Source organism: Glandiceps talaboti, chromosome 22 (genome assembly GCF_964340395.1).
Source record: "Glandiceps talaboti chromosome 22, keGlaTala1.1, whole genome shotgun sequence".
In the NCBI taxonomy this organism is placed as follows: Eukaryota; Metazoa; Hemichordata; class Enteropneusta; family Spengelidae; genus Glandiceps; species Glandiceps talaboti.
The window spans coordinates 12,629,869-12,654,630 of NC_135570.1; the positions used below are offsets into that span (position 1 = coordinate 12,629,869).

At 37.7% G+C, this 24,762-nt stretch overlaps 1 protein-coding gene across 1 annotated transcript in view; it reads right to left on the reverse strand.

Moving 5' to 3' along the window:
* Nucleotides 1-447: 447 nt before the first annotated feature.
* Nucleotides 448-24,762, reverse strand: part of LOC144452341 (disks large homolog 5-like) — a 100,528-nt gene continuing 76,213 nt past the window's right edge. Inside the window, exons 3-21 of the mRNA XM_078143422.1 lie at nucleotides 20,828-22,412; nucleotides 19,042-19,174; nucleotides 17,676-17,797; nucleotides 16,193-16,295; nucleotides 15,680-15,856; nucleotides 13,097-15,078; nucleotides 12,651-12,807; nucleotides 11,764-11,866; nucleotides 11,396-11,576; nucleotides 10,622-10,937; nucleotides 10,093-10,195; nucleotides 9,415-9,631; nucleotides 8,919-9,133; nucleotides 8,228-8,269; nucleotides 7,670-7,771; nucleotides 6,733-6,860; nucleotides 6,050-6,159; nucleotides 5,716-5,825; nucleotides 448-2,050 (exon numbers count right to left, since the gene is read on the reverse strand). Of these exons, the coding sequence (XP_077999548.1) occupies nucleotides 1,944-2,050; nucleotides 5,716-5,825; nucleotides 6,050-6,159; nucleotides 6,733-6,860; nucleotides 7,670-7,771; nucleotides 8,228-8,269; nucleotides 8,919-9,133; nucleotides 9,415-9,631; nucleotides 10,093-10,195; nucleotides 10,622-10,937; nucleotides 11,396-11,576; nucleotides 11,764-11,866; nucleotides 12,651-12,807; nucleotides 13,097-15,078; nucleotides 15,680-15,856; nucleotides 16,193-16,295; nucleotides 17,676-17,797; nucleotides 19,042-19,174; nucleotides 20,828-22,412 (5,993 nt within the window). The 3' untranslated portion in view covers nucleotides 448-1,943. The remainder of the gene's footprint in view (nucleotides 2,051-5,715; nucleotides 5,826-6,049; nucleotides 6,160-6,732; nucleotides 6,861-7,669; nucleotides 7,772-8,227; nucleotides 8,270-8,918; nucleotides 9,134-9,414; nucleotides 9,632-10,092; nucleotides 10,196-10,621; nucleotides 10,938-11,395; nucleotides 11,577-11,763; nucleotides 11,867-12,650; nucleotides 12,808-13,096; nucleotides 15,079-15,679; nucleotides 15,857-16,192; nucleotides 16,296-17,675; nucleotides 17,798-19,041; nucleotides 19,175-20,827; nucleotides 22,413-24,762) is intronic.

Here is a 24,762-nt window from a genome sequence, read left to right on the forward strand (position 1 = left end):
CAGCAAAGTCTGATTTCTGTATTACTTCACTGATTGATTGAACTTTCTTTAGTGTGTCTTGTGTATTTGCACTTTGTACATTGAATTCAGAGCATATGAGGGCTCAGTTTACAGACTGTGCCACTTGGAAGTGTTGTTTTACAGTAACCATATCATACAACTCGACTTGTCTCTTACACTACCATATATGGCATGTCATTTTTTGTTAAACCATATATGGTATTCAGTTGCTGTTGTTTTGACCATATATAGAAAATGTTGTCATTTTGAGTACAATATGTGTACAAATGTAGCAAATCACAAGTACACCATAATCTACACTTTCAGTTTCACATTTTGTTCCTTGAAACCACTCAGGCAGCCACATGAATTGCAATTTCTCTAAAAAATAAAGGCAGGACATTCCTCATATGCCTGACACCCCCTCCCCCAATACCCCCCATCCCTTCTAACTTCCCAAGATAAAATGTTCAAGTTCTGACATATTGTTTCACTGTGATCTAGTAAACCCATGCATATGGCAAACAGTGTCATACAACTGCAAACATCATGAAACACTCATTTATAAAACAGAGTAACATTTTGTTCATGGTTTCCCTGTTAAAAATAATGGCTGTTACTATAGTCTCCATAAAGAATGACTGGGTTTTTTAAAAGCTAACTACAAAGATTTCCAGAAAAGAAAACCTGTTATCATATTTATCACACCTGCTTCTTAAAAATAACATAAATTGACATTTCCTCAGGAGAATTGGCATTAAAACATACAATTTTTTACATCTTGACATAATTTTTCCTTCAACTTTATTGCTTTGGAACATCTTTTGATTTGTACTGAGAGCCTAAATCTTCTCAATAAACCTGCTTTAAAAGGCATCCTTGGATTGTCCAGACTACCAACATTCTATAGCCATGTTGAATTTCTGACCAATGAAATGTCACCATACAAATGTGTTCTGAACACTGTTGTATTCAATGAATCAATGTTTTGAATTCATTCATGATTTTTCACTAATTTTAAAGACATACAAATAAATCTTCCCTTGAAAAGAGCCGCCAGCAGCACATTTTTAAGACAAAGTTTATACTTCAATACTTTAAAGTGCTGAATAAAACTTGCTAAAACTCTACACTTGAAAGACAAAACGTTCCCACCATACAAGTGGGAGGTTTTTTTCCATAAGAAACTTATTTTAGTTCTTGAAAATAATTTTCCAGATTTACACATTATTATTTTTCAAGTCCTGTACCTCTTTATGGAGCTAATAATAAACTCTGTTTCATTGATAGTTCATTATTGGGCTAAGAGCCATTTTTTCAAAATCTTGCACGTTTTTGAAGCTAATAACATCTTCAGTAAGCTAGTAGCATCTTGACTACCATAGCAACCAAACAGAACAAACACATTGATTCTTGGTTAAGAAGTAATGACATGATCATCTTGTGTGTTACAGTAAGCTATATTGTAAGAAGAACATACCCTTGTTATACCAGATGGTTGTCAAAATAAAACATTCAGTGTTCCATTTTTGACAAAACTTGACAAACATGACAAGATGAGAGATTTTGTGTTCCATTTTGGACAAAACTTGGCTAAAATGTCGAAATGATAGATTCTGTATTCCATTTTGGACCAAACTTGATGAAAATCTTGATTTACACAAAGTAAAACAATACGTAGTTTTCATAGTACAATTCGGACAACAAAAACACTAAAAATTCTAAGAATTCAAAATACAATCTGTCAGCCATGACTGTGAAGATATGGGTGAATGTAGAAAGTCCAAATTTTCACTGCTGTCATTTCACAGTGATGGTAATACAGCACAATTTGTCTATGCCAGCATTTCATGCTTATGATGTCATCACTATCTGTCATCAAACTGTGTGTACAATGTCATCTTGTCACAAAACTGTGTACTATGTCGTCACAACGATGCACTTCAAATAAATTTGCCTGAGGGAACCCATAACGTTTTAGCCTGCTCCTGGTCCACCACTCTCTTGACTTGCATACATAATCTTGCAAGGTTGCCTCCTTGAACAATTGCTGAAAAAATTGAGATAAACAACAAATAAATGGAATGCAATAAAATATTTTTTTATCAGAGGCTGATGTTATTGTACTGTAGGTAAAGATATACATACGTGTATATACTTGTTAACAACATGAATGAATGATGTCATCAATGTAAGTGAATGTCACCAAAAACGTAAATGAAGGTCATCATTAATGTGAGTGAACAATGTCATTAATGTATTACAGTGAATGATGTCTTCAAGTTCAATGATATATTCAATGTGAATGAATGATGTCATCAATATAAGTGAATGATGTCATCAATGTGAGTGAATGTCATCAATGTGAGTGAATGATGTCATCAATGTGAGTGAATTATGTCATCAATATAAGTGAATGATGTCATCAATATAAGTGAATGATGTCATCAATGTGAGTGAATGATGTCATCAATGTAAATGAATGATGTCAATGTGAATGAATGATGCCATCAATGTTAGTGAATGTCATTAATGTGAATGAATGATGTCATCAATGTGAATGAATGATGTCATCAATGTGAGTGAATGATGTCATCAATATGAATGATGTCATCAATGTGAGTGAATGTCATCAATGTGAGTGAATGATGTCATCAATGTGAATGAATGATGTCATCAATTATAGTGAATGATGTCATCAATATGAATGTCATCAATGTGAGTGAATGATGTCATCAATATGAATGAATGTCATCAATGTGAGTGAATGATGTCATCAATGTGAATGAATGATGTCATCAATATGAATGAATGATGTCATCAATGTGAGTGAATGATGTCATCAATGTGAGTGAATGATGTCATCAATGTGAGTGAATGATGTCATCAATGTGAGTGAATGAGGTCATCGATGTGAGTGAATGATGTCATCGATGTGAGTGAATGATGTCATCAATGTGAGTGAATGATGTCATCAATGTAAGTGAATGATGTCATCAATGTGAGTGAATGAGGTCATCGATGTGAGTGAATGAGGTCATCGATGTGAGTGAATGATGTCATCAATGTGAGTGAATGATGTCATCAATGTGAGTGAATGATGTCAATGTGAGTGAATGATGTCATCAATGTGAGTGAATGATGTCATCAATGTGATTGAATGAGGTCATCAATGTGAGTGAATGAGGTCATCGATGTGAGTGAATGATGTCATCAATGTGAGTGAATGATGTCATCAATGTGAATGAATGATGTCATCAATGTGAGTGAATGATGTCATCGATGTGAGTGAATGAGGTCATCGATGTGAGTGAATGATGTCTTAGGGAAGGCATCGAAATCAAGTGCACCGTAATTACGCGTAGTCACGAGTAGCGACGAGTAGCTCCGCGTAGCTCCGATATACTACGTGAAACAGGAGATAATGAGGTGTTTAAGTTCATGAATAACTGACAATAGATAATCAGTTCACCTTTCTTTGTGTCCCTTAACGATGTCGTCTTTGAGCGTAGATACGCGTAGTTGTGGTCGCCAACACAGAATAGATAGCGATTCTCACCTTCCGTGTTTCCAATGATGACATCATTCTGTATCGTAGTTGGTCGTAGTTGGTCGTAGTTTTCAATCGTCACCAAAAACCACGCAATCCAGCCAGTAATGTGCTGATGAAACTAGTTCTGTACTATTCTTATGAGTACAAGTGTTCACATGTTCATGGTAGATATTCACCAAACACATTTCAATACGCAAGAAAAGTTTCAACACTAAATAAATCTTTTACAAGCGTACTGGTAGAAATGTCGATTCGAAGTTTGTGATTGATGCATATCACGGACGTAACATTGTAAGATTATCGTAACATTGTAACGAGTATCGCCAACCATGATTTTTACAACTCGACAAAAGAGAATCAAATACGAATTTGTTGTGAAAATAAAATTATGCCATCACAAAGTTAGTTTGCCGCGAACTTGAAGCAGGCTCTGATCAATGGATTAGTATTAAAACACACACCGTTTCGCTTCGTTCACGGACACTATTGTGACACTTTAAATTACGTCATGATAAAACCAGTACGACGAGATGTCACTACAATGAAAAAATGGTTAATTTCCGACTAATGAATTCTATTCGAAATGAAAATAACCAAAAATGTTCGTACCCATCGAACTTCGATTGATCGTGTGATAAAGGGCTTGCGCGTTCTCTCCATGATTTGTGGGCGAGTCCGTTGTTCAGGATGGGTCCGTGACAAAATCTCAAACGTAGAGCGCTCCATCTTTACCTCTACATGTACTCCAAAATCTATGAATTTCAAATTCGCCGTATCTATGATTTGATGCTTTTAAGAAAAGGTACGGAAGTGTGGCTACATCTATATAAAATAATAAGTTGCTCTCCCTCTATCCCTTCCCTTTACTAATTTGACTAATTTGTAACCATTCACTCGATCCGAGACAAAACACGTAACCCCACCTAGTGCCTGCACACAGATCCGACGACCGGTGTCGCCGACTAAAGTAAAAGTAGCGAGATCCGTTCACGTCTGAGCAGCAGACCTAATTTGTTTTAGAAATCACGGCAAGGCGAAAATTCGAGCAAATATTTTATATGTTACAGCAGTCGATAAAGTCATGGAGGTAAAACAGCCGTGGTCGGCAGTTGAAAAGATCATCGGACAAAATACAAATAAAAATAATCTGTCGATATTTTTCCCATCTTATCTTATTATTCTCGTGCAGTTTTCAGAGAAATTCCCGGGTTTTTATTTCATAATCTCCAACACGCAGTTTCATTGTTTTTGTAAAATAATTGATCTTATTTTATTGTCATTCTTTCAATGCCCTCGAACACATCACCAAGCTATCGTCGGAACTCTGGGCATGTACTTTGTGTGGCGACTATAAATCGCAGTTGTTGTTCATGTTCCGGATCGGGGGGAGGAGACATTCACGTAGGATGGTCTCCAAAAACCCCGTTCTAACAAAACTAGGCCGATCGGAATTTAAAACTAAAAACTCATCGATGGATTGCTGAAAACGAGAACTCCAAACAGTCACCGTATCAATCGAAATTGCGCAATTTGCAATGATGCGAAAGTTGAAATCTCCATGCATACTGAGCTGATCAATATTCACGATATGCCATGACATCATTCATATCCCGCTTCCAATACGTCACTATTTTTTCCATATAAGGGTAGCAAAATGCAAATTTTAGTGTGCGTATATGGTGATGAGTGACAGCGCCGACTTCAGCTGATCGACGATTATGAACACGGAAGTGTGCCACGCTCCCACCACGTAATTTTACCAAACAAACGTTGATTTTTATGGTAACCACATACTGAAAAATGATATAAAATAAAATCAGACGGTTGTACAGGTTGGTTGGGGCTCGTGGATTTTAATTTGCGCGAGCGTTGAGCGGTAGGCGAGCGGAGCGATCGCTCGCCTCAAAAGGCATGCCCTGGATCGAGACTACGCGTAAATGGTCGTAGTTTGGACTCTTGAATGACGGACAATAGGTGTTTACTTTCTATTGTCTACAACGTAAAGTTCATGAATATGCGTCAAAACTCATGAATATTCACCGTAGTACATCGGAGCTACGCGGAGCTACTCGTCGCTACTCGTGACTACGCGTAATTACGGTGCACTTGATTTCGATGCCTTCCCTTATCAAGATGACTGAAAGTCATCAAAAATTTCTCACCTGTAAATAGATGTCTAAATTCATTTTCCATTCTGCTGGCAATCTCAAACATCTCCTTTGCCTGTTTCATGGATAGTTTATCACTCAGGAATCTGGGGTCTTTTAGTTCTCTGAAATCAAAAATAAAATGTACACCAGTAGTTAGATTTTCAGTTATTGAATCACTATATAGTGTACCAATAGCATCCAAGTACAGCTTTTGCACTGTTGCAACAATTGTTTATAGTATTCATATCAAGTGCACAATAACACTTTTCTTCATTGCTTTCTCCACATCAATAACTTTGCTAAGAAGTCCATGTACATAACTAAACACTCTAGTAGCCATACTTACTTGATTTGCTTGGCTGATTTGTGTTTCATAAATATAACAATAGGAAATAGATGAATTCTGTGCAACCTCTCCACAGCAGATGGACAAATATCCAGTATACAATGACAATCCTGAATAAGATGAACAAAGTAACATATTATTAATGATGTGGCTTGGGAATATGTTACACCAGTAGTCTATGATATAGCTTTGGGATTGGGTTTGGCAGTGGTGGTGGTTAAGGTGGTTGTGGGGGAGGTAGTAGTGGTGTGAGTTGTTTCGATGGTAGTGGTGGTTGTTGTGGTAGAGGTACGAGTTGTTTTGATGGTAGTAGTGGTTGTTGTGGTAGTAGTGGTACAAGTTGCAGTAGTGATAGTGCTAGTTGTGGTGGTTGGGATGGTAGCAGTGATGGTTTTTTGTGGTAGCAATTGTACAAAGTGTGGTGGTGGTTGGGATAGTGGTAGTGGTGGTAGTAGTGGTATGAGTTGTGGTGGGGAAAGAAACATCTAAAGACAAACAGATCTGTCATTATGTATGCTTCTGTAACAAGTTCCAACTACTTGTGGTAACATAAGTAGAAACAATCCAGATTTTTAAGTAAAGTAGAAACACAGCAAAATAACAGAGACTAATTTTCACTAACAACAATTCATCAATTTATAACCTGGAGAAAATAAACCTATTTGTAGTCATGGAAACACTACCTTGCTAGAAATTTCTTTGATAGCAGCAACGGTAATGCATTCAAAGTGGTCTCTACATCGCCTGTAGTCAACAAACAGACACTCTGAAATCCCCTTCTCCATAGTCTGCACAGTTGCCCTCATAATTTCTGGAAAACAAAAAACAAACATTTTAAATAAACACATGAAATTCAACATTATTAATAACTAAAAGCACTTAAGTTCAGATTTGGACTAAAATTTACTGTAATCATACCTGGATTTCTTTTAGTTGAATACACACAAAAGCATTTCCATGGAAATATAACCTGTTATGATACTAAATCATATTTCTATAAAGTTGTTGCGTAGGGTATCAACATTAGTTGCACTGAATACAGTGGGCTGACAACTCCTAAAGAGCTATTCCACCAAATTTTTCCTGCACCGAATAAATACGTCTACATTATATGTGAAAAGCTGTTGTCCAACAGATCTATAGAAAGATGTTTTACACTGAAGGAAATAAGCACTCAGGACTCAGGAATATTCATTGTGCAACCATGAATATATAATTTCTGCTGATTCCAATCATTCATTGGCCACATGAGCAAAGACACCCAATAAATACACAAGATCAACTACCGTACATGTTTCTCTGAAAGCAAGTAATTGTAGGTGATGTAAAATCGTGAAATGACTCTCCAGAACTTATCCTTCATGAAAATGTTTCTACTTCCTGGTGTGGCATTCCCCTCTAAAGATGGATGTCGTAGACTAAGATGAGATTTTTTTTTTCAATCGATGAGAGCATAAAAAGTTTACATATCAATAAAAACCATTATTGCACACTTGTTGATAATTTGCAGTAATTCATTATTTTATAAAGTACGGAGAAACAGATCTAACCCTCCCATCCCATTCCTCATCAACCATAAAATATTCTAGCTTTCATATTAGCTAAACACTGTCAACTCACCTGGGAGACACCTTGAGAATTTATTAGGTGATTCCAGCTTCAATTTTTCAGTAACAGCATGAACAAATGGCCCAAGCAGCAGAACTGGACGTTTTACTTTACCTGCACAAAGGCAATAAGAATTACAAAATTACATTTTCAAATTGTCTCTCGGAATTCTCATCTTCAAAAAATATCATAGGATATCTTTGAGCCTCTCCCAGCAACAAATTATTTGTTGAAATGTTTTCATTTACACTTTTATACCAGAACAAACTCCAAACTAATGTTACACTAAACGGGAAGTTGGATGGTTGATTTGATAGTCAACACCAAGCCTGTGGACACAATAAATTAACATGACCATATATATATATATACACCTTATGCCAGCTATTTGAAAAACAAAAGATCTCATAGTTTGGCCACTAGGTGTGCTGTTAGAGAAGCACCAGCTTATTTAGATTTCAACAATATAATTTTTAGGAACTGATCAAAACTATTTTTGAAGTATGTAATTGAAACCATACAATTATTTTTACTTGGCCTTAAGCAGCAAGAAACATAATTTCTACTTACTATTTAATCTTTCCACTCTTTGATATGTTGGCACACTGAAATCTGAAAGAAATAACACCAAGATTCAATTCAACTCTTCTTACTTCAATATAAGTTTTACAACAATTCTTACAATACTCTGAAGATTATACTGATGAAGGTATTTCTTAAAATTAGACCCCTTGCTCCATCTTTCTTGATACCTTTAGACCCATTTTCCAATTTTTTCTCTCTGAAACTTAAGAGTAAAATGGTATGATCCTATCATTCTCAAGTTATGAATAATCCATTTGATCCAAAAGGTGTGGTTATAATGTTATAATAATGTTGGTTTCTTATATAGAGCTTTCCCACTCCGTGCTCAAAGCGCTTTACAATTATTACCCCTGGCTCGGATCAGAATGGCACAACGGCCCTTTAGTCTTCCTCAACTCCCCAGGGAGCATACAATCCATTGCAGCCATTTAAGCACATAGGATTAAAGCCTTCACATTGCAACCTACATCCTACCAGGTCCCCAGTTATACAGCTGGGTTGACTGAGGCACAGTCGTGGTTCAAATCTTGCCCAAGGACTTTAGCCACTCAGAAACAAACAGCAGGCAGCAACGGGGCTCGAACCTGCAACCAGTAGATTCCAAGCCGGTCACGCTAGCCATTCACCCATCATGACTCCACGAAGTGGTCATTCTAATGAGGGACTTACAGCTTACCTTCTTGTATGGGTACGCTATCACAACTAGTACTCATTGACCCATCCATGGAACTCAGTTCACGGCTATCCTTTGAATTGTTCCGTTGATGTTTTTTCCGTCTAAAGAAACTCCTCCTTGCAGATGCTGATCCTCTCCTTGATGAGGCATTCCTCAATTCATCCTCTGCCAACACATCAGTAAAGCTGCGTTTTCTCATAATTTCTTGCTCAAGCCTGTACATAGCAGAGAAATTGTGAATTTGTAGTAACACTGATACACATTACTGATACCCTTGTATTCCTACGGTACCGTATTGCTGGTGTGAAATTCAGACAAAATTAAAGGTTACAAGATTGGTGTAAACTAGCCAACCTCTCTGTCACCTTCTTATCAGATTGGTCTGGTGCACTACTGAAACCTCACTTCAGTCATGCTATATGGTGGAAAAGTCAAGAACATGATGAGCAAGGAATTTTCAACATTGAACTTAATGAATTTTAGATGTAGAACTTACACATATTTACTGAGAATATGGCCACATTCCCTCCTTTCACCTTGGTTACCAACTTCCCAGGCTCTCCACATACCAAAGTTTCCTTTGAACATGGTATCATCAACAAAATACACCTGATCTTTTTTTACATTAAGTTCACCCTCAGTTTCTCCAGGTCTGTCAATTAACGCTTTGATGTAAAAGGCATCACAGGGTTGGTCAATGATTTTCTTGAATTCTGTTGCATCAAGAAAGAAACAGAGATATTAGAGCTGCTTTACACATGTAAGACATGAACGCTCAGTAGACCCTTTAGGTAAACTCGTACCATACTTCAAAGCAAAGTAGACAAATCAAATCATCGGAATTATTTCAACTTGACTATATTTCACTATCAACTTTTCTATCAAACGCTTTACACCATGTGCCCATTATAGAAGTTCATCTTTGTGACAAATTTATTTGAATTTGAACAACTTTTCTATCAAAACTAAAGCTAATTCTCCTGGTCTAGGCAAGGACACAAGGCTGCCACCAACTTCTGCCACTTTGATCAGTATTTCTGACAGGATTGAGCTTTACCATACAACTTCCATCTCCTCTAACGCAGTCATCACTGTCTGCTACTCGGTTAAACTATATACCATCTGTAGAATCTCAATTTTGTGCCAAGTTTGATATAAAACTGAAATCACTTACTTGGAATGTTACTCTGTGCAAGAAGAGACACTGTTTCTGTTGGCTTCTGAAGTTCTAACGCTGCTTGCTCTGCAGTGGCTGACCTTAAATCGATTCCATTGAACTGTTAGAGAAAAGATCAATCTTATTTAAAACTGCGATGGTACCAATTATTGATGAGGTTATACAATGCATGATCGGAGATCAATGAATATTCCCAAAGATAATGAATCATTTATCAAATTTGCATCTTTGTGAAAACAGGTGGTTGTATAATGTAACACACTGCACAATCAGCAGCTAATGAATATTTCCTGTTGGTAATGTATTATCATCACATTTGCATATTAAGGAAAACAGGTGGTTGTAAAAATTCATACATTGCACAATCAGAGGTTACTGAATTTTCTACTGATACGATAATTATTATATTATAAAATTTGCATAAATGTGAGAACAGGTGACTACAACTTTATACACTGCACAATCAGAGGTTAATTGTTCACTAGGTATATGAGTAGTCTTCCAAATCTCATATCTCTCCACTCACCTCCAATATCTGGTCTCCCTGTTGGAGACCTTCGGGGCTATTAGCCACACTATCATGCTGGATATCCGACACAAACACTCCCACTGCATTCCCACCAATTATCCCGATTCCCAAACTTGGTGATGTCTTCTTAAGGAACACAAATCTAGGTTCAGATGGTGGGGGTAGACTATGCAGGGATAGGGTGTCTGACATACTGTCACTGAGTGTCCCAATGCCGATGCTAGGAGAGGCGTTGGGGTAGAACTTCCGAGTGTACATCTTAGACTGAGGTGCAAATATATCTCGTCCTGTGATGCGAGACATCATTACAGGACTGCAAAAAAAAATCAAGTAAGGCAGTTAATTAACAAACGAGAACATATATGGGTGGCTGCTGTTGTGTGTAGTGTGTCTCATAACAGTAGGGTGGCATGTGACAATGCACAAACAATTTGAATTTTCTTGTAGCATCTATACATCCTTGCTTAGCGCACAGCAGTTTGGACAGTTTTTATATCTACAGAGAATATTGGAGGAAAACTACTGATAACAGTTGTAGGCAATACTTTTGTTACTGTTGAAGTCCATCATTTTTCTTGTTTTTAAAAGTTCCCGGATGTAAATCTACAGAAATATATATATTGATGTCTTTTAATTTACATTCACATAGATGTTTTGAAAAAGCTACTTCATTCAAAATAGCTGATTTGTAAGAGATAGAAATCTTAACACTAATTTGCATAAAGGATGCCAGGATATACGACCTTTGAGGTCAACAAGTAATTTGCATACCTCATACTCAAATTTGCACCACTTGCAGGAGAGGGTGGTGTCATTGTCCCAGATTCTGACATAGCTGATGAATCCATCTGTGACTGACTGGTAGTGGGTGAGTTTGTTGCCGTACTACCTGGCGTTGCAGTTGGTGTTGAGTGAGCACTGGAACTGGATTCCCGATTGTCGTCTTTCATTTCTGGTCATACAAGAAAAACAACAAACAAACAACAGATACTGCATAAGTAAATCAGCGCCACCAGTGTCCAAAAGCAGAGAGCTATTCGATGCATCTTTTTGTTTTCCTCAATTTATATGTTATGTTTCATAACTCCATGTGTCTTTTTCTCAAGAATAACATGAAAATAGATGATTTGCTGACTTACTTTTGGGGTTATACTGGGCAAGTATAGTGATACTATCTCCACCTTGTCGGAGTATGTTGGCTGCCTGAGGGTATGTTGCACATCTTAAATTAATACCATTGTACTGGAATGGAGAATTATACATTTAAGAATTACAAAAGAATGATGACGAAAGCCTTGAAATAACAACACACACAGAAACACACACACACACACACACACACACACACACACACACACACACACACACACACACACATACACACACATACACACAGAGGCAGACATAGACAGAGACAGAGACAGAGGCATAGACAGACACCCAAACACACACAAACACAGAGGCATACATGAGACAGACACACACACACACACACACACACACACACACACAAATGGACATACAAATACTAACATCAAAACACATGCACTGACAACAAACTGTCATTTATAGACAGTGGGAAACTTCCTGAAATATTTGATATACATGTACTTTATCATGCTTTAAAGTGGCCATATGGATGACAAATGGGGTATTTATTTTGGATTTTTTTTACTCATAAAACTTTACTATAATATCCTACTTGAAAAAAAAATGTGAAACAACATATACCAACTCCAAGTTTGTAACTCAATAAATTGCAAAAAGCTCAAAAGTGTCTGAAAAGTTTGTTATTGTACGTACAAAAACAAACATTTTACACATTTTAAATTGGGGGGGGGGGGCAATTTACAGTTACAAACAAGGACTTGGTATATGTTCTTTCACATTCTGTTTTCAAGTAGGAAGCCATAGTAAAGTTGTTTTATAAATAAAAATCCAAACATCAATTTGTCATCCATATGGCCACTTTAAGTAGAATATTTTTAAAAAAAAGCCTTTCATACACTACATCGACACATCTTACCTCTAAAATCTGGTCTCCCTCCTCTAAACCATGTTTAGCAGCTTGGCTGCCATCATTGACTGAATTGACAAATATACCACCTTTAGGACCCTGCTTTATATAAATGCCTAATGGCTCCACCGTCTTCTCAATTAAAATGCATCTTGGTTGCTCAGACCTACAAGAAAAGGGGCAGGATTAGTGGCAAGGGTTAGTGGAATACTTGATCTCATGAAGGCGCCCTACTTTGGCTGAAAATGCAACCAATACTGCTGTGATACACAGGGAAAGTGACAACTTTTTGAAGGAGGTGACAGTACTCAACAATCATGGCCCTTACTTCTGGTCTAAAAGCTTCTTCTGAACAGCACTCCAAGTGGCCAAACTATGAAATCTTTTGTCTTTCTGATAACTGGAATATGGCATATTACATGTAAACATCAATTATAATATGATAGTGTACTCACCTGGGTTGAAGCTGTCGTGATATGGCTTGACTGCCCTGGTTAGACAGTTTGGATAATGAGCTTTCTGAACTCTGAGATGAAGGAACTGAACATTCTGGAATTGTAGGAGAAATTGGACTACTTCTGTCTGACAGTGTCATAGATAAAGAACTCCCAGTACTTTTATCAAAGGAACTACCGGAAAGAATACTAGGACTCTTGGCTGGGATTTTTATCCTTGTAGTATACTTGTATTCCTTATTTGGTGGCAGTGAACTGTGATCGGTGCCATCATAACTCGGATATGGAGGATGGCCACTTTTGTGTGGACTGTGAGAAGGAGAATACGGCAAATCCATGCTCCTATCAATGTCATGACGTGAGGATCCAGGGCTGCCTGATGAGAACTCATCGGACAGTATACTGTTGGGCGAGTCAGATCCGCCCCGATCTGTGTCTCTGTGCTGTGATGATAAAGGTTGAATTTTAGACCGTAGCTTGGGTGACTGCGTCGAGTATCTGGGAACAGGAGGCCCTGTGGCAATAGCTGGCTGGTTGGCAGGTGATACAACACGGCTACTGGCAGTGAAGAATGGAACGTTTCTAAATCGCAACACTGTTGTTGTTGCAACACTGGGTGAAGGGTGGGAATAAGGCGAGGTCCGTATTCCATTACTAGTGTAACCAATGCCTGGTGATATTGACGCTTCGGTACAAAGTGTAACATCTGACGCCACAAGTGGAGGTAATGTGTTCCGTGGCGCATAGACATTATTTAGCTCCAATTGTGTTGGTTTCGGCATCATACTGGCATCCAAGCTATGAGCACGTGGGTCATCCTTTCTATCTTTTAATGCTGCTGACGCTGTACGCTTTTCAACAGTTGACGCAATGGCGGTGTATGCTGAAACCACAGAATAATCAACAGGTGTGGCTGGAGATGAATTCGATTGGAAATGTATAATTTCTGGTTCCTTCTCAGAATGTTTGTTTATTCCATTCAAGTTTTGACTTTGTGGACCGTTTGACACTACTGAAGACGACGGCGTGTGGTTAGGTGTAATCGTTATAGAAGAGGGTGTCGGTGTATGGTTTGGCGTCAGGTTGTCGGCCACAAGTGTACTCCCTGAATCTGAAGAATGTGTTGATGACTGTCTACTGTGCCTGAATGAGGCCTTGAGTGAGGAGTTCCTATCTGGAGGAATAGGTGGCGTTTCACCATTACTATTGTCCTTATACATTGGTGCATACACCGATTCGTAACCATTTGCTAAAATTGTCTTTCTTTCTTTCGGTCTCCTATGTATTATGTAAAAGCCTTGGCCTTCAAGTTCATACATCTCAGGTGGTCCTTGCGATTTAGGCCATGTGCCCCCACTTTCTTCCTTGTGCCAACCCCTTCCTTCCCTTTTCCTTGGATGTTTCCTGATGCGTGGAAGTGATTCTAACTTACTGTCATCATCTGGTGACTCTGTTGGTGGTGGTGGAGGAACAAAACTTGGCGGATCTCTGTACTTTGGGCTTTCCCTGTGTTTGGGTGGTGCCGGAGGATCTGCTTGTTTTGAAACTTCTTTGGCAAAGGACTGAAAGCGCTGTTGTTGTTGTTGTTGTTGTTGTTGTTGTTGTTGTTGTTGATATGATTTATCCACCTTTGCAGTGTTACTACTTTGAACATTGAAGGGTTCCCCAGTTTTAGCACTAGCACAATACTTGTTTGCGGTTTGTACACTGGCATAGTATAGTTCATCAGTCTGTATGCTGGCATGTTTGATAGCTTTAGGGTCATGAAAGTGTACAAAGCCGTCTCCATACAGAGGAGATGGAACCAGACTTGAACGAGAGGATTTTGAATCCTTTTCCTTGAGTGAATCCAACATACTATTTCCACTCGCTGTGGACATAGTTGGACTGCGGAGTATGGATAATGCCACTGTATCACCTGCATGGAGTAATAGTTTTTCAACTTCTGCTGCGGTTTTATTCTCAACTGGTGAGCCGTTAACCTGAAACAACCAGAAATATTACAAATTATGTATCAGAGATGTCTGTAGACATTTGATCATAGTTCATAATCATTTAGTCTAGCAGGGATGAAAATCTCAATTCTTCAGCTTTTTCAACAAATTGCCAAATTTAACCAGGCACAGATTAAATGCACACTAGAATTCCCCATACTTCACCTTAAGGGGGGAACACCACTCCTGGAACTAGAAGTATGTTTTTTTTATCAAGATTGGGTTCTGGAGAGTCATTTCATGATTTTACATCACATAAGTTTGGTTCGGTTGCTAAAGAACACCAAATTGAGACTCTTTCTCACATCTATTCTTCTTTCAGTTGAACATCATTCAATATTCATGATTCATAAGTGTTAAATACGTCAAGACACACAGTCATGAATATTTATTGTTCATCTAATACATATGCATGCCTGCTAAGTCCAATGGGACATCACTGCTGGAACAATGGAGGTGAAGGGTATTTATTAGCAATCGAGCAAATTGAAGGGATATGAAATCAGAAACCACAAGTTTTTGAAATACCTTTATTTCCTGGAGTGGTGTTCCCTTTAAAATATGGAATATAATAAAACTGCAGACTTACATTTATAACACGATCTCCAACAGTCAAATTACAGTCCCTGGCAGCTGGGGAATGAGAACTAACACGGCTTATAAAGATACCCTGCTCAAATGTAATACCATGGTCTCGTTCCTGCCCCAGGTTAAGACGTATGGGTTGCAAAACCTTGCCACTAGAGGGCCTCTTTCTCTTGATAACCTACCAGAGGTAAAGAATATGGGACTGTAAATTCTCCATGCAGGGGGAATATTGGACTGTAAATTCTCAACACAGAAGGAATTTTGGACTGAATATTCTCCACGCAGACAGTCGCTAGATATTCTGACATTCGTATCACAGTCGCAACTGTCATAACAAATTATAATTCGACTATGGTCATCCAGAATCTTGTGGGAGGATTTGCCTTCAGATCAACCAAGATCAGGTCTAATTGCAACTAAAAATAATCCCACAATCCTTTGCATCTGAGCATGCCCAGTTTGAATTGCAAATATACAAAAGCAGCAGACGACAGTTGTGATGTGACAGACTTACCATATTTAGTACACCACCTCCACTTCTTACAGCTTGTATGGCACGGACTGGATCCACATTCGTCAAATCCACATTGTTAACTTTAACTAGGCAATCGTTCACTCTGTAAACAACATCATATATTGTATTAAATTCCTGATTTTCTTCAGAGTCAAAGACAGGTAAAATAAACTTTGCTGTATTTTCTTTAAACAGTAAAACAACGAAACCACTTGAAATTCTACTTTTTCCAACCCCCACCCCCCCCCCCACCCCTAAAATTTAGTTTTCTGCAAGATGCTTGATTATACTGTGCAGACATATGGACGGCTAGGTTGACTTATAAACACCATTTATGAAGAGAAACAAAATTGTCATGATGGTTCCAGAAATGATCAAACAAAGGATGTTTTTGCCCTACTCATATAAAGAGACTGGCCAAAACTTTTGTTTTCTGCATGATGGTTGGTACCACTATAGAAATACAGGTTGTGGGGAGAAGTTACCAATCCAATGTACATATACATTCACTCAATATACCACATAATTCATTTCCACTGGAAAGGATGAGCAGACAGTCCCATAGGAGTTTGTGTACATTTTTATTTTCTAGTTGGCTATCAATTTAACACACCTATGACAGGATGATTTGTGAGAAGTCTGGACGAAAGATGAAATCGCACCTTTGTGTATGTACTATTCACGCGGCAGTACTTAGTTGTAATTCATGTCTGAAGCCAACATTTCTCAAATCTCATTGCAGAATTGTGAAAAGAATATCAAGCAAACCAATTGCGGCCATTCAACTATCATAGTTCAATGGGGAGGACCTAGAAATCGTTTAATCTTACTTTCAACTGTCCATTTTGCTAATGAAACACTTCATTGAAATTCACAACAGACAGAAGTTTGTTTAAAAATAGAAAACACTCCCAGTGTTTTCAGACACCATGATTACACATTAGTCTTACCATTATCTTTTAGTTTTCCTAATGAAAACCTTTTGAAATTCACAGTAGACAAGAAAAACTCCTCAATGTTTTGAGACGCCATAATTACATTTACTCAACAGACGCTAGATATTGCTTAGTCTTTAGTTTTACCCTTTTGTGTTAAGTTGTCATTTAAGTCATGAATGCAAACGGCATTTGCTTTCAGTCTTTCATAGACAGACAGACAGACAGACAGACAGACAGACAGACAGACAGACAGACAGACAAACAGACAAACAAACAAAAACATACATACATACATACACACACACACACACACACACACACACACACACACACACACACATACATACATACATACATACATACATACATACATACATACATACATACATACATACATAGGGACTGACAGACACACAGACACTTTACCATGCCTACTCCAATCAGATTTGTGAGATGGTAGCTCCTAGACATCACAAAAGTGATGCTTCTATGACAAGATACGATCTCTTATCCTTGGACCTGAACATCAATCAACCTCTACTTACTTAAGTCTTCCATCTGCGATACTTCCTTTGTCGACTCGAGTGATATAGACTGAGCAGTCATCAGGGCTCTGGGGATTCGACCTGGCCTCACCGATTTCAAACCCCAAGTTGGTTACATTTTCCTGTAACAACACCAAGAGATGTAAGCCATTGATTATCTTTGATATCTCCATATATTTTGTGGACCATGTCAGTTGAGAAGCACTAAATTTCAGGGGAATATTTCCAGGTGGTTTTGATGAGAATGCCAAGAGATATAATCCAACGACTTTTGTATGTGTCAGTTTTATGCAGAAGCATCAAATTTCAGGGAATATTTCCCGATGGCCATGCTTTTGAAAGGATCAAACTATATTAAGCTTAGGTTTGTACAGCAATCAATACCAGGTGCAAACATGATGACGAAAGACAGTTTGAATTTCAAATGTCAAATTTTACAATGCAGTGTTAACCATTAACAGTGGTATGTGTTTCAGATAATGACAGTCAATTTCACATAACAAGCAATTACTGTGAAACTAATTACACACCTTAAGAGTTTCAACACTTAATTAATTACATACTGTGACAGATAACAGTGTGATTATGACTCATAAAAGGTAATGTAATATACCATTAAACAGACATATAGGATTATTTTACAGCCAGTTTGGCAACAGTCATGGTGATTGTTCTTCTTTTAAATTCTGTATCCACAATGCACACAGTATATATTTGTTATATGTATATGCTCCAACATATACAACTCCTCGTCTCTTTCCCCTACACTACCTTCCTCTACAGCATAATACTGTTCCCTTTCATTATTCTGCAATCTTCCAATATCCCACCTCTGCCTCCCAACCACCAAATACACTTCCTGTCACCTCCCATACACTTGACTTCGCCCATTGTAGAATATTGTGTACCGTTCACTCCCCAGCTCTGAATCTCTGCTACAGTGTATCCACTTCATGTATGGTACCTTCTCCTTGCTCTGTCCCTTTGTAATAGCTACATTTCTATCCCTTCCCCGAGCTCTGCTCCTTCGCATTCCTCTCCCCTCACCTCCCATGTCTCTCCATTAGTTATACATAGTCATACCGTTCCTCTCCTAGCTCTCTCTTCCTCATACTGCATATACCTCCTTCCTTTCCCCCAGCTCTGCTCCTTTCCAACTGCATACCCATTTCAAGTTCCTCACCTACTCTGCCTTTCCCCTACAGCATAGCATACACACCTATTCCTTGCTCTGCCCATCCCCTACAGCATACACATGCCTGTCCCCTCCCCTATCTCTGCCTCTTCCATACCACATTCTAATTTCCTGTCCCCCACTCCTTGCTGGGAAAGCTAGTCAATATATATATACACGTTAAGTTTCTACCTCTTCCGTTTCTAATTCCACAGTCTCTGTTTCCCATTCACCAGAATCAGCATCAATGGCAGAATCTCTGCTGTGATGAGCCATTAGCTGACGCATTTGGGTCTGGTTTTCTTCGTGTACTTGCATTTTGACCCTAAAGGAGAGAAAACAACATACTGTAGTTGCAGTGTCATGGTATTTGATAATATGGCTAGTATAGATGTATTGAGTTGAGTACAAATTGTATTCTTCTGATCCAGCATTACAGGTCCAAATTTGAACATGTTTTCTGTGACATGTTTGTTTGAGTTACACATGTTATTGTATTTACTGAAATATGTTCACAGGTTCAGAATTTGGTAGTCATTTGGGAGGTATTAATAGTCAATTGACTGCAAGACAGCAACTAATTTCCAAGACTACCACTAATTTCGAGCTCTGCACGTGGAAACAAAACATGCCCAAAACAGCAAAAAAGGGGCTGATATGTGAAAATAAAAGCTTCAGAATTATGACTTAAGCACAAAATGTACTTTTAAAAGTCTAAGCATACAGCTATCAAAATGTCCTGTTTTCCTTATTCCATATGTATTGTGTGTTTAACAATGCATTTTACAGCGATAAAGTTTAATTTCCCAAAGGATTTCCTTTTAGTGGGGTACAGGTGCACATAATTATACAGGCTATCATGGGGTCATTTGACAGTAAATTAAGTGGGGAAATTCCAAAACACTCTATATAGCTTAATAATACAAAATATTTTCAGGTATTTTTTTTCTGCAAATTTTTTTACAGCTTCCTTGTTTCATACAACGTTTAAGATTTAAGTTTTATCTCATTAAAACAATGTGTTATAAAAACAATTTATTAATTTTGCTAAAGTATATATGCTAAGTTTTCATCAGACATTTTCCTCACACGACCATTTCTCTTCAAATGAAAATGGGATATATTTTCAGAGACCTAAACAGATTCTTTGAATGAATTTTCCAATAAAATATCCTCCTGAACATTTATGCAAATTAATCATTCTAATCCATTCAAATTTATTCAATTTTTTATTATACTGCCCTCTAGGCTTAAAATATGGAGAACCTCTCTGAATATTAAAACCATGCACACTCAGACAAACAGATCACTATCTAAAGTAAATCTTGCTTAGAGACATCCAATAACATGACGTGGTTTGAGATTGGCGTCAGATATTGGCTATACTCAATGCTGCATGCTATCCCATGATCTGTAGCCATGATATGAGTTAACCCTACTTTACTGTACATATTAATCTCCAAACAAAGTATGCCGGAATCTCAATTGATGAGTTTATCTCAGCTAAATATGTCTCCCTGTCTGACATGTCAATTAATTCCATTAACATTCGCTCTTTGTATATTTAACATGGACAGTATAGAAAATGAAGTTCACTGTCCTGTATTCTCATTATTTTTAGTCAAAAATGAGGTAAGATATCTGAATATTTATTTACAAAATACTTCATTGGCCAACCAAGAAAATTGTCTGCAAGGAAAGCATTTAAGTTTACCTATCATGAACTGTATTATTGATTGCCCATACTTACTACTGTTCCAGACAAATTCTATCAAACAACCACAGCCTAAACTGGGATAGAGATTTTTTGTTTAAAATATATGACATATGGGTTCATCAAGTGGGTGGCACACTGGCACATGTACTAAAGCTGACATGGGTAAACTCCCCCCCCCACCCCCCACCCCCGACATGTAACTTTGAAAATTATAGTAGAAATGGTAAATTTTACAGAAACAAGTAAATGTTGTTGACTCACTTGATATCTTTGAGTTCTTTGGTTGCAACATTCTTAAGACGTTTGATATCATCAGAGTCTCTCAATGCTTCGGCTAAATCACTAACAGCTCGGTCTCTTTCCCTGCGCAGTTTATCACATAATGTCCTGATACTTTCACGCTCCATCACAATTTTGTCTCGTTCAGAGAAAGCCCAGTCACGCCTTTGTTTGGCGATGTCAGCTTCTTGATTGGATTCTTTCTGTTCTTCCTGTAACCTTTCAACTTCTTTCTTCAAATGATCAATCTCTTTATGAGCATGCTCAAAGTTGCTTGACGCAAACTGTTGCAGTTGTTTTACATCATAGCATTCTCGTAATATTTTATCTCGTTCTTCCATAGCTTCTGTCCTTTCTTTGCGAGCAATGTCGCGCTCATATTTGAATTTCTCAAATTCAATCCTAGCCTTGTCCCTTTCTTTCAGAACTTCAACTTTGTCTGTTTTTATGTCATTATATTTTTGGTCTAACTCGCGAATTTTTCGCATAACTTGGTCACGTTCCTTCATGATTACTTGTAGTTCATGTTTTAATGCATCACGCTCTCTGCACACCGCCTCGTTTGCACCCTTGTGTTGTTGCCATTTCTTCTTCTCTGCCTGAACTTCATCCTGCAATGCTTCAATTTCCTTGTGCACCACATCCCTTTCACTCATGACACTGGAGTATTCTTGCATTGCATCGTTGCGTTCCATCGTGACTCGCGCAAGATCTTTCTTTGCTTGCACCATTACAGTTCTTGCATTCTCAATTTCTTTCATTGCCTCACTGCGCTGTTTTTCAGCTTTCCATTGTGCTTTCTTACACTCGTCTCGTTCTCTCTCCCTTTCTCGTAACAACTCATCTCTACTTAGTATCATAGAAGTGAATTTTTGCCTCGTGTCGGCAAGGTCTTTGACTAGCTGTTCATGCTCCTGTTGTTTCGTTTCATGCTTTGATCTTAATCGTGCCACCTCTTCATCCTTATCTAAATACCTCCGACGGAGTTCATCGTAACTTTTCTTCATGGCATCGTACTTTTCTATTGCTGTGTCATACATCTTATTCAAAACTTCTGATGAACCCCTCTGGTTGATCATTTCTCGTAAGGAATTAAGCTCCCTCTTATCATCATCATGAAGTTGTTTCAAGTCAATAATTTCTTGTTGCGCTCGTCGTTTTTCTGCTTTCAAGTCAAAACACTCTTGTTCATAGGAGCGTAATTCCTTATTCTGCCTGTCGCAGGCGGCAGCATAATTTTTACATTTATGACTTATTTCCATATACCGATGGTTCAAAGCACCGACTTCCTTTTTGGCTTTTTGACATTCATCCTTTAATCTGTCGTAATCTCTGTTCGAATGACTGTCACGCCACGACCGTTGTGTCCCCGTTTCATCCATACTGCCCACGCTTCCCACACTACTACTGCTTTGTTGCATTAGTCGTAGTTTATAGTGGTCAAGTTCATTCTTATATTGATCTCGTTCATCAGTCACAAGTTTGTACTCAGCTTTTAAAAGACGAAGGTTTTCTTGACAAAGTTCATGTCCACTATGTTGGCCAGGAGACATCAAAAGTCTTGAACCTAAATAAAACATGAACAATTGAACAATAATTAGCGTTTTACCTCATAAATGTCAAATTCATTGCTATCAGCTGTTAATTGAAAGATGTGGTACACTCTCACATCACAAGAGAGTGACTTTTAATACCTTGAACCAACTTAAGTCATAAGAACACCCATACAAAATGGTTAGACACAAACGTTCTACATGCACATACATAGACACACACACACACACACACACACACACACACACACACACACACACACATACATAGATAGATAGATACATAGATAGATACATACATACATACATACATACATACATACATACATACATACATACATACATACATACATACATACATACATACATACATACATACATACATACATACATACATACATACATACATACATACATACATACATACATACATACATACATACATACATACATACATATAAACACATACATACATACCTTGGCTACATTGCGCACACAAACACAAACACACATACACACACACAAACACAAACACACACACATACACACATACACACACACACACACACACACACACAGTCACATACCCACATGTTCATATATCACAGCATTCTAAATACAGATACCAAATACATTAGCCTTTCATTATTAGTTGAAACTTTATTTAACAGAACATTGTTTATGCTAAATAGAAGTTTCATTTTTAACTCGCTAATTTAAATGCAGCAAGTACTTCTAAAATTAAACAATAAACCATGGCATCCATACCTACAGAAATACTGCCATTGACAGAATTGCACACTGCATGTACTAACTGTGATATACATTTATCCATACATTGTTCCGTGGTGAAATTTTAATTATAAACTTTCAACAGGAAACTTACGAGCCAATAACCGAGCAGGTGACCAGTTGAACCATTATGGAAAACATTATAGAAATCCAATGCATTTCCTGTCCTTTATGTTACTTGTGGGTATGAATACATTTACTGTTTTACCACTCTTCAGAACTAAAAGCAATATTCTAGTTTCAATTGCATTTTTATGTTGTGTATGCACTGTGGTATGATGTACTTCATGTTGGTTAGCCACAATACAGCACAATCATTTGTAATTTCAGATTTTCTTGTTGCCATCATGTCAATTTATACAACTTGCAAGTCACTGAAAGAAGTGTTTATATTCAATACCATGCACCAAAACAGTGTCTGTCCACACCCATATATGAATATTCATGACTCCTGAGTGCTTATTCCATTCAGTGTAAAACACCTCTTATGAATATTCATTGTGTAACCATGAATATATTATTTCTGCTTACTCCCATGATGCAATAGCCCACAGAAAAGATACCCTATAAAGGCACAAGATCAACTTGATGTTTCTCTGAAATTTCAAGTAATGTAGGTGATATAAAATCCTGAAATGACTCTCCAGAACCCATATTTTATGAAAATGCCTTTATTTCCTGGAGTGGCATTGCCCTCATCCCATGTCATCCATCCAAATCCTGTTTTCCAGATAGCGCTGTATACCCTACTCTGTAACTCACATCCTAAAGCCTGTTTGCATAACCCATACGTATATATACACCCTCCCTCCCACCAATCCAACCATACATATCCTACCCTTACGTCATCATGAAGGCACTTCACTACATAAATCTTTTCTTGCTATGGTTTTCCAAATTTGAGTACAGTGCATACAAGCTGACAATAATTTACAACCCATAACACCAAAGTAAAGCATTTCTGTATGTACCACAACTGTTTATAGCATCCATATCAAGTGTAAAAGTATATAGTTTCATTTGCTAATTGACCACATTAGAAAGGCCACATGCTAGGCTTCTAAATAAACCAATTGAAATAATATACTTTTACACTTGATATGAATGCTATAAACGAGAGTAGCACAAAGAGAAGTGCTTTACTTCAGTGTTACTGGTTGTACTGTTTACCATCATCCCTTGATACAGACATAAATAACAAAACAGTCATTGCTTAATTCATATCAAACATATGACCTCCATGAACTCGACAACTTCAGTAAATTACATTTTCTACTGGTATCGGATCTAATTCAATAATGCTTGATATAACTAAAATGTTCCCTTGACAACTTAAGATATTACTTTCATTGCATTACTTTGACCTCTTCTCTTGAGAACTAAAATGACTTTTGACAAACCAATCTAATGTATCTAGAGGCAGCAATAAAGGCTCACTGCATTATATATTCAGTAGGGACTTTGCCATTCATTGCTTCACACATGGCAGTCCCTGGAGATACAGTCCTGGGTTACTATTGTCACGCAACAACAAGACTACTAAGCCCCTATAGCAGAAACAGAGATGGTGTG